The sequence below is a fragment of the Apaloderma vittatum genome, unplaced genomic scaffold (assembly GCF_000703405.1).
Source record: "Apaloderma vittatum isolate BGI_N311 unplaced genomic scaffold, ASM70340v1 scaffold45671, whole genome shotgun sequence".
NCBI lineage: Eukaryota > Metazoa > Chordata > Aves > Trogoniformes > Trogonidae > Apaloderma > Apaloderma vittatum.
The window spans coordinates 1-11213 of record NW_009700530.1 but is presented as its reverse complement, the minus strand read 5'-3'; the positions used below and the strand labels follow the sequence as shown (position 1 = coordinate 11213).

The 11213-nt window shown below is 41.8% G+C and overlaps 1 protein-coding gene across 1 annotated transcript; it reads left to right on the top strand.

Annotated features, from left to right (window-relative positions):
- Nucleotides 1-243: 243 nt before the first annotated feature.
- LOC104268605 (CTD small phosphatase-like protein 2) lies at nt 244-11201 on the top strand (the record flags this gene model as incomplete). Its single annotated transcript, XM_009878768.1, has 8 exons — nt 244-322; nt 583-694; nt 1537-1623; nt 6257-6319; nt 6415-6494; nt 8727-8853; nt 9447-9542; nt 10054-11201. Coding segments are annotated over 8 exons (710 nt in total), but the record flags the coding sequence as incomplete, so codon positions are not given.
- Nucleotides 11202-11213: the final 12 nt, after the last annotated feature.

Below are 11213 nucleotides of genomic sequence, written 5' to 3'. Positions count from 1 at the left end.
AAGTCCAACCATCAACCCAACACCACCATGAGCACCAAACCGTGTCCCGACACCACGCTGTCCCGGGAACACGGGCACTGAGAAGGTGGGGCTCAAGGGAGAGGTTTTCCCACTGTTCTTTGACGCGCTCATGTAAAAGTTGCAAATTTTCCCTTTTAAAAACTGCACTAATAAGACTAGCTCTTGTGGGGTTTTTGGTTTTGTTTTGTTTTTTTTATTTTGGTCATTTTCGTTGAATTTTAGCACCAGTATCTCCAGACAGTGGCTACTCATCAGCTCATGCGGAAGCCACCTATGAAGAAGACTGGGAAGTCTTTGACCCGTAAGTGCTGATGTTTGTACTGAAAATATCCAATTAATTTTCGATACTTTTATTTAAGTTGCAACGTTTTTATATTATGACAATGAATTCCAAAAGCTCTTAACTTAAAAAAAAATAAGTGTATATTGATGTGGATTTTTTTTCCAATTTAAAATACTTATTTCTTGTGCAGCCTTAAACATTTGGAATTTTAAGTTGGGCTACATTACTAATTAAATAATGTATACACATTCCTACAGCACAACCTCTGTTCTTTTCAGATATTATTTCATCAAGCATGTTCCACCACTAACAGAAGAACAACTTAACAGGAAGCCAGCTCTTCCACTGAAAACAAGAAGCACACCAGAATTCTCCTTAGTTCTAGACTTGGTAAGTGTCTTTACAAACACACCCCAAAAGCTGAGGCTATGTGGCATTTAATTTATCTTGTTTGTTGCTGGAATTAGTAATGTTTGCTCTAAACAAAAAGGCCTTGTTGAATGTTGTACAATTTTGAGGATTTTTAGTTAAATATAGTCTGCTTTAAAAAAAAAAAAAGAATAGTGGCAAGAATAGAGCGCTTGCTGTATTTGTTAAATACTTAACGTCCTGGTTTTTTATCATCTCAAACAAAGAGTTATCTGTCCCCATAAAGCTGTCCGAAATCCAGAGTGGAAAAAAAATGAGATGTAATAAATAGGATAATTCAGCTTCATACGTCTTGCATCAAGATTGATCAAGAATGAATCTTTTCATTTTTTGAACATTCTTAGAGGGCACAAAGCCATTTTTAAAATGTTTACAGAGAATGTATTTGTCTTTATAATAATTTCTTTCAGTTTCTCTGTTTTGAAAGTGGTTTCAGACCCTGTTAATGATGTCAGGACATTATTTTATCATGTCCTTTAGTGGTCGTGTGAAGGGATGGGTTATTCAAACTGACATGCAGGCTTGAACTGAGTGACAGGGCAGCCTACAAAATCAAAATATCTTCTTATAACTATGCCACTAGCACACAGTTCTAAGTGAAATTTTCCAAATACTGCAAGAATCAGGAAATGTATAATTCATTCCTTCAGTCTTGACTTGTGCACTTGCATAGAAATAAATTTTCCTGACTAAATAAACCTACCTTAAAATGAGCATCAAAATCCAGGAAGCTATTTCTATTTTCAGCATTCTTTTCACAATATTTTCTTTCTTTTCTACCATATATTTTTTTATTTTAATAGGATGAAACATTAGTGCACTGTAGTCTAAATGAACTAGAAGATGCTGCGCTCACTTTTCCAGTTCTTTTTCAAGATGTCATTTACCAGGTAATTAGTGTGCGTAGAAAAATATCTGCCTTTTTATTTTGTTTCACATATGAATTCTTGCTGCATGTACTTGTTATCAGCTTGTCTGAAGAGAGAGAAGTAGCTCAGCCCGTGTAGTTTCCCAGGCACAGCTTCTCATGGACCGTTCACTTTCCTCCCTCGGTAGGGAAAACCAATCCTGAGTGGTCGGTTGTTCCTTTCTGTAGAGGAGACCTCTTCAGAGCCTGACGTTAATCAGCTTCGGTCTTGGGTGTTAGTTGTGCCACACAGGAACTTCGAGTGGGTTTCGATTGTCTTGTGGAGACTGCTGGATGCAGGCTCTTGTTCTGCCTGAGGAGGTGTCGGTAGCTCCGTGTTTGCCGCTGCTGTACAGTAGAGGAACAAGCCTGGGAAGCAGGAACTCTCTTCCAGCAACTGCCGAAGATGCTGCGCTGACCCCGGCTGTTGTTCCCAGGTGCTTTTGTGGGATGTACCTGGGAGTAGCAACAGCTTCCCCACCGTGTAGTTCGCACGATACGGGACCCCACTGTAGTATCTTTGGAGAATGAGCCAGTCATCAGGCACCTTAAAAGGACACTTGTCCAGGTATTTTTCCTGATTTAAAATTTTATTTCCTTCTCTGTTTCTTATTAAAACCCTTGGAAACTGACCTGAGTTTAAACCTGGGTTTATCTTACCTCTTATTTGGTGATGGCCATGCACTTTCCTCCAGGCTGAAGGAGCCTTAGGAATGAGTTCTTTGGAGGTTCTTGACACTGTTAACAGAATCAGGAAAACTAAAGCTATTTCCTTCTTTCTCTTAAGAGATCTCAGTATGGTTTGAGTAGTTTCTGTCTGTAACTGTGGTCCTCCTAGTTATCACGTGTTTATGCTGAGATCTAACCAGGATTTTACCTTTATGAAATCAAAGCCAGTGGAAAAAATGACTTACAGTATTCCTGAAACTTTATTTAGTGGCATTGTACACCGGCCTGTGTAGCCTCGATCCAGTACAGCTCCTGTGTGGGTCCTGGATAAACTTTCTCTGAGCTCTCTCTCGAGTCTAGCCTGGCTTAGCCCGGGGACGACCGCTTCTTGCAGGCTTGAGAAGGTCGGCTTCTGTCTTCGAGCACCCTCTCCTGATCACTGTGTTCTGTGTAGCTGGTTTTACATCACACTAGACACTGAGAAACCATTCACCTCTTACTACGTAATAAGCAAGACAGATATTTTGAGGATACAATTAAGTTCATGTTTAATTAGGGTATAATATGCAGAAAGACAAAGAATCTTCTGTGATAAATGTTGAGAAGTTTGTTGGTGTTTCATACCCTTCACAGCGTTTTTAATCGGGGATTAGCTATTTATCTGCATTTAAAGTGTATTTGCTTTGCTTATCAATTTCACCATCACCTCTGGTGTAGTCCTGTATTAATTTCACATCTCCGTATTTCATTTTGAAAGTCATTTCAGCTGGCAGCAGAGAAGCAGACGCTAATCCGTCTGAGCAAAGCAGAACTCAGCAAGTTACTATATATAAAGTATTGCGTAATGGAACCCATTGAACACAATGCGAGCTGTGGCAGAGACATTCCTGAAGATGTTTGCCATCAGTATCAAAATATGTACCGCTTTCATGTAGGTTTTCCAGAAATATTAGACAATTATCTATTAATTACTTTTTAAGAGGCCAGCTCAGTGCTCGTTTTCCTACTGAATGTCTTATCTTGCTGGCATTAAGTCTGACTAATGCTGCAAACGTGAGCCTGGGTTCATCGCATTCCAGTTTTCTTCCCTATCTGAAGGCATCGAGCCAATGCTCTTGCAGTAAGAGTGCAGTGATAAACCAGGCACTTTTTGGAAAAGATGCTCCACAACTGGCCGTTGCAGGATCCTACAACGGTAAGACTTGGCTTCTGGAAGCTCAGTTATAAAATACAGCTAAACTCTGTTGGCCCGTGAGCCGAGCACAAGATCCACGTCCGGGAAGTCAGCTCGGCTGTTGCTTGTTTCAGCGATTGTAAGTGACGGTCTGTTTTTAAAGAAAGGTTTCTGAAAATATGGGCTGGTTTGCTCCTAAGTTACTTCTCACAACTCACCCAGAGTTGGGCAGAAGAGAAGAACTGTTTAGTGTCTGAGCATAGAGCAGCATTCTGCAAGGTTAAAAATTATTGTGTGATTCCAGCACTGACATACAGGGGTTTATAAACCTTTGGATGAGTCATGCTCACTGATTTCTGCGTAAAAAAAAGATACAAAAATCTGTGAAATGGTTACAGTTGTCTTACTTACGTCAAGCTTTCGAGACAATGAATTTGTGTTTTCTTGCTTGAAAAAAATCTCTAAATTATGCCTGCGTTTTAAGTTTTGGATTTAGTAAAAACAGAGTCTTTGCAAAACTGAAGTTTTCTTGGGTACCGTATCTGTTAAGTGCTGTCTTACGTCTTAAACCTTCAGCTCTTCAGCTGTAGACTTTGGACTTTGTACTCATTGTATTGCTTTACATAATAAGATAAGCAGCTTAGCTTATGAAGAAGTTTTTCTTTTCTTTTTTCTTAGTAAAGAGGTTTTGTTTCTGTTGCTGGCTTCAAACCCTAGGCATGAGATCATCTCACCCTCTGCTCCACTCAGAGGGTACCTTCTAGGGGGCCACAGTCAAAGGCAGATGCTCTCACTCACATCTTCAGCTGAAATGTGTCCTAACTCATCTATCATAGAAAATCCTCTTTGATCTTCGTGATCCTTGAAAGATGTTCTGGAACTCCATGGGTCAGCTGTGGGTTACCGAATCTAGTGTTACAGGTATTCCGTCTTACCGTCGCCAGCGACACTTAGGTCTTTGCTCGGTTATTGCAGTAGGATGAGGCAAACAGTGCTTGTGAGCTCCAGCTCTCCCTTCTCTGCCTGTCTCTCGGGAATAACACAAGAGCCATCGAGCTTTGGATCTGAAAGTCAAGAGGCAGCATCCACAAAGAAATCTGGTCTTAGGGTGAGAAGGATTGATTTGAGTTCAGTAGAACCTCTAGAATTGCACTTCTGCGCCTTGAAGAGCCGCGTCTGGCTACGCTTCAGGCAGCTCTGTCTGGTTCTGGCGTGGGCTTCATCTCGAGCCGCTCGAGACAGGGTCCCGTGTGAAGGTAGAGGCGCTCGTTTGTTCCTCCAGCCCAGCCTGGCGCCAGGCCTGGAGCACAGCCCTGCGTGGTGTGTCAGGGCCGTCTCGTGAGCTGAGGCTGCTGGCATGTGCCGTCTGTCCTGGCCACGGCCCGTGTGCAGCCCAGCTTGGGTACGAGTGGGAGCAGCCGGGTCAGCCTGGCCTTGGTGTCCGGTGTGCCCCGGGGCAGGAAGGCCCGTGGGCAGGGGGGCTTGTCATGCTGGAGATCGCTCAGCAGTGGGTAAGTGCAACTCCACACAGGCGAGTTCCCTATCCTGTCTCTGGTTTTTGTCCCGTAAAATGATGGTAAATTGTCAGGCGTAGAGCTGCGTTACAGGTACACTGAAATTCAGTGTTGTAATTGTCAGAGATTTTGACACCAAGTGGAACATAGGCTTTTGTTGGGGTTTTTGGATACACGAAAGGAATAACGTTTCCTTCCAGTTCCACCTTCAGAGAATTAAAGTCCAGTGTATTTTGAACAAGAAAAACATTAGATGACAATTTTAGTTTTCCACATTTAGATTTTATCGCCTTTTCAATAGTGCGATATGATGATTGTTGAGGGAGAAAGTAAAAACCAACAACCAAACAAAAACCATGAAAAAACTCTGAGGGATCTCTTCATATACGTTATGCATTTATGACTAATCTGCTTTGAAGTAGACGATATCATGTATCTGTGCTGACAGACTTTCAGTCGTTAAATGTGGTGAAAACTATTACTAGACTCCTATCTATTCCTTTAAAGGACTGAGATCTATTGCAGCAGATGCTAACCATAGGAAATTTTGTTTTCATGTAAACTATTTCCCTTCCCTGCTGGTTGCTTGGTTATGTCCACACATAAATTTGGTACAAATCAGTTCAAACACTGCAGATCCTTTGGGGAGGATTTGGAGGTATTTTTAAGCCTATTCCTAACTGGCTGTTAGAAAAATAGGCAGAGCTGAAATTACCTTAACTGGAATGAAAAGAAGTTCAGTACATTCCCTTCTCTTTCTGGATATTTTAGTGAGTCTTTCCTCAAAACTGTATGTGGGCAATCTGTGACACCCCCATATTTGATGTTTCATTCTTAGTGGAAGGTGGTTATTAAGAAGATTATTTAGCTGATGTGCTGGCACACGTTATCTAGTAATTGAACTGATGCTGCCCAGCTGGTGAAAGCTAATTCAAAATGTTCAGACCAAGCAACTGATTTCATTTTTTTCCTTTAGACATTGCCCAACTTTCATATTTTAATTGAAATTATTTCTAATTCTGTCAAATTTTCCAGTAAATTTGTCAAGCCTATGGTGTTACGCTTTCACTTACAGCTGCTTAGGCTGCAAGCGAATTTAATGTTGTTTTAACCAAGTTGTTATGCTTTAGGAAGTTAATATTTGCTGTTTGCTTTATTCGTAGTGCTCATTTTGACCTAATCTTTACCAATTGCTGCTAGCGGTGCAGGTGATAGCGAAACTATTTTGAGTCTCTAATAAAAGTTCATCTCTGCTTCAGGTTTATGTCCGGTTAAGGCCATTCTTCCGAGAATTCCTGGAACGTATGTCTCAGATTTATGAGGTAAAAAAAGATAGACACAGCCTTTGGATTCAATTTTTAAATTGTATTCACATACTTATATCTAAAATAATTACTTTTTCCCCTTTAATCCACAGATTATTCTTTTTACTGCTTCTAAGAAGGTGTATGCAGACAAGTTATTGAACATACTAGACCCTAAAAAGCAACTGGTCAGGTAAAACCAGAAAATTGTGACCGTACCTGTTGTAGGCAAACTAAGCACTGCTTCCTAACAGCTTGTGATGCTCCGTTCGTTACTGCAGTTTGTCTCACTAAACTCATTCTTTGTGGTTTTGTCTGGTCTGAGAGTGAGAGAGGAACGGAATTAAGTGATTGAATTGCTGCCTTGGTGATGAGATAAACCCCGGCAGCTTTACATTGCCCTCTGCGGCCAAAAACCGGCCCCGTTCATTCTGTCGCCTCATGGGGGCTTGCTCACGGAAAGTGACCTCTTGGGTGCCAAAGCTGTGCTTGAGCTGCTTTGGAATACATGTTGCAAGTGAAGAAAAATAACAGTTTACTTTTAAACTATTCAGACTTGGTGTATTATTTATAAATTACAAATAGGTACCTTTACAACATGTTTTTCTTTCTTCAATCACAAGGGAATTTGTCTGTGGGTTTTGTAGCGGAGTCATTTTGGGGTTTCGTTTCTTTTCTTAATGCTGAGCTTTGTTTGGAAGCGATTGGCACTTCTCAAGAGCAGTTTCTTAAGGTACAGAGAAATTCTGCCTCATGAGGTTCTTTTTACTGCTCTCATTTGGAAGGGGGGCTGTTAGGTGGGGAATCCCGCTCAGGGCTTCACCCTGCATAGGGTGTCCCAAGTGAGGGAGGTGAACAACAGTACCTGATTGGAGCCAAACTGCGGATCCTGTACCTGGGACATCGCCAGCAAAACACTTCTCTGCATCGTTTTACCATCATATTCTTCAGTGAAAGCTTGATTTTCTTTACACGCATAATAAAATCGACATTTGGACTGAGACGATGGTTGCACCCATTGTTTTCACTTGGTAATTTAGGCACATCGTAACTCATTTTCCTTGAGAGCATAAAGATAAACCGTTCACTAGTTTTCATCCAGGAACAGTCCTCTCATTGCTTGTCTTAATGTGGCACAAACAAAAGAATCCGGGCAAGTGAAACTCGACTTTTGAATCCTTTCTGTGGCTGGAGGGCCTGAGGCTGCCTGCAGCGCACGGCCGGCCAGGAGGCGTGAACGAGGAAGATATTTGTAGAAAATGAGTTGGAGCGCGCCTCCGTAGCGTTAAAAATCTTCCTCCGAGAACCCAACACGTGTGTTTCAGGACTGCAGTTTGGATTGCGTTAGGGTCAGGTACAGCCCAACAGTACCGTAAGACTCTGCAGAAACGTTCGTGTGCTGCAGCAGTTCAGTTGTGCTTCGTGTGCCACTGAGAAGCTGGCGTCAAGGCCTGATTCGTTTTGACATTAGCCGAAAGGTAGACTTGTCAGGCACGCCACACGTGTGACTCAGAAGCTATATATAAACTCCTTCGCTGCCGAGGCAGCAGCTTGTTTTCCTCCATAGCAACATCAGGAACTCAGCCCGTTGATGAAGTTGAGCGTACTATGGGCAGCTCCTAAAAACTTCATTGAAAAATAGAAGCAGCCTTAAAGGAACTGCACTGTTGTAACAGGCCTGTGTAAAACTCGGTCTGCCTAGTTCACGGTTTCTTTTTAGATTGTAATTACATTGATATTCCATGAAATGCGAGTTTTATTTCTGGTATTCTTTAAATCTGAGTCCTTTTAGTCTATCCATCCTCTTCTGTAGTAAATTAAAAGGGAGTAGACTAATTGGAGAGGAAGAAGTTGACGGAATGTTTTGGCCTCGAGGCTTCTTTCAAGCTCTAATAACTGAACTAGGTTAACTGCGAACAGAGGTAACGTGAAAAAGTAAACACGTCTTCGGATACTGTGTGTTCTGGCACGCAGCCGGTGTGGGGAGGCCATGTACTGTAACAGCTGGAGCGAAATACATGGATAATGAAACCCAATAAATTGGTTCCTGTGCAGAACTAATCTCTGATCTTGGGGCCTTGCAAAGTCATCTGAGTAATTTGGGTCGCTTTTTCCATCCGTCTGCAAAAAGAGTTAGAAAGCCAGACCCTGTTGACAAATACTTGTTGCATCTGAGCTGAGCTCTTCTGTTTAAAGGCGAATATGCCTGCAGAGCTAGGTTAATGTAAAGTCACCTTAACTAGTAATTTTACCAGCAAAAAGCTCAGAAGAGAATGGAAGAAAGGGAACAGTTCTTTAAAAGGAGCTGAGTAGATCAGAAGAGAAAAGAACTGGGTAACGTTTGGCAAAGTTAACTTTCCTTTTTCTGTATGCAAGGTAAATGTTGTAATTTGCCTCGTTAATTAGTATTTTACTTCAATCCCAGGCATCGACTTTTCCGTGAGCATTGTGTTTGTGTACAAGGAAATTACATAAAGGATTTAAACATTCTTGGCAGAGATCTTTCAAAAACGATCATAATTGACAATTCACCGCAAGCCTTTGCTTATCAGGTAAGGATGTCGCTGTCAACAAACTTTTGAGACACGGCGAAAACCTTTCTGCATGAAGACAGTGAAACACTCACAGGTTGATTTAACTTCTTGCTGTGCCCAAGTTACTGACGCTGACAAACCAAACTGCAACAGATCCCGCAGGTTTGCTTGCTTTCCTCTGGGGCGCAGCTCTGCCCGTTAGTCCGTTTATCGAGAGACAGAAGCGCGGAGCGCGCGCTCCAACGTCTCACCTGCAGCGACGAAGCAGAACTCCCAGAAGCTGTTTGCCTTAGCCTTGTTTGCCAGGACACAGTTAGTACCCATGTGTGCTTTGACATAAAATCTTCTCAAAATACCGATGCGTTTCAGTTCAGCAGAGCTTCCAGAGCTAGTTCTGTTTCAGCTTTGATGTGGAAATTTTTGTAGTGATGTATGCAAAGGAAGGAGATGTTTTGGAAGTGAATTTTAATACAGACTGGAGGAAAAATACAGTCTTAAACTCTAGCTTGGAAACATTTTTCCTCTAAATGCTATTTTACAAGTCATATTTTTAGATAAATAAAAGTATAAATCATGCGTTGGTGATTTTTTATATTTTTTTTTTACTTCAGCTTTCAAATGGAATTCCTATAGAAAGCTGGTTCATGGATAAAAATGACAACGAACTCCTAAAATTGATTCCTTTTCTGGAGAAACTTGTAGAGCTGGTAAGTGTTTCCTTTATGTGGCTCTTCCCCACCCACCCCCCAAAAGCGTTGGTTCGCTCTCCTACTAACATGCTTTGAGTCCCCGAGGTGCAGACTGTGAAAGTCACGTGTGTCCCTTTGAGAAAGGGTACTGCGGGTGCTATTTCAGAGTAGGCACAAGGACTTACTTAACGTAGCAAAAGACAGATTGTTCTTATTTCTAACTGTGCATTTGGCCGGGAAATGGAGAGTTGTAACATCAGTTGTAATGAAATGGAGAATCCGTAGGCGTTTCGATTAAAGAACGCCTCTCGTTGGCTCTGCTGTGTGCCCTTGTTCTTTAATGCAAATAAATTGCCGCCAAATTGCTGTGAGTGTTACACGGTTACTTCCCTCAGTCTCTTGTAATCACGTATCTTCGCGGCTTGTATTTTGTTGTATTAAAATAGCGGCGTTAGAAAATTGTGCCTGCTAAAATCTGATTTCCAGACGTGTTAATTCTCCTCAACCCCCTTTTTTTTCCCCCCTACAGAACGAAGATGTCCGACCTCACATCAGAGACAGATTTCGCTTGCATGACTTGCTACCCCCAGATTAAAGCCTTTTGGCTAATTGCTGAAGGGGGAGAAAATGCAGGACCCTTTTGGACTAGAACAAAACATTGCCATTACTGTTGAAATTTTGCATTTTTGTACCCCGTCTTGCTTTTCTTATCTTTGGTGCCCAACAATAATCAAGGGTTACGGAAAGAGACTTTCTATATCTGAGATTGGATACATTCAGTACACCGCAGTACACCGCAGTAGGTAGGCTAGAACAGAAAAGTCTTTAGAACTAGTGCGACTCCAATGAAATTTTTGTATGTACAGGACATCTGCAGTTTATAAAGAATTCTGTTTCTGCCACCAGCAGTTTGACCTGTCAAAACACAGGATTTTATGATATAACAGAGATTGAAAATGGACTCGTATTTTCTCTCTGTTTGGTGCTCTAAGTGGGTTTGTAGCCACTTTTCTGTTACTTTTAAGATTCTCATTTCAACAGGAATGGCCAGTAAAAGTTGTTTTATTTTTCCTGTTAAGGTTTATAACCTTTTTACATTTTTGACCTGTATTAGACTAGAATTTCATTATGCATTCCTTTTAGTTGAGGCGCTTCATAGTTTTTTCTGGAAATAGCCAAATTTTCTTAGTTTTTTATTAAACAGTTGGATGGCCGTTTTCCTGCTTCGTCTGCCTGCATACTGTATATTTGTTTAAAAATACTCTCTAGGTTTAGTCCACGTAAGTTTCATTTAGAAAGGATCCCCCCCCCCAGCCCCCGCATTTATATTTTCTTTCTGTAATATTCTACCGTAGTCGACATCTTTTTTTTTTTTCCAAAATCAAGAGACTGGCTAGATAAGAATTACTAATGCTCAGAATATTTTAAACCATCGTGACGGCATGCACTCCGGACGGACGATATCTGGCAGCGGCACAACTGACCGACGGGCAAGGAATACCTCAGACGATGCCGTGCGTGCCGGTCCCGACGGGAGAACTAGCTCGGTCGCCTCTTAGGTTCGATGCAATTCAATGACAGCTGCCTTCTGTTTCCTGCGAGATCCAAGTGTTCCGCACAGTGAGTGGCTCAGTATTTCGCGATGTCCCGCGCGGGCTGGTGGCACCTCGGTGACGCTCGGCGGTCCAA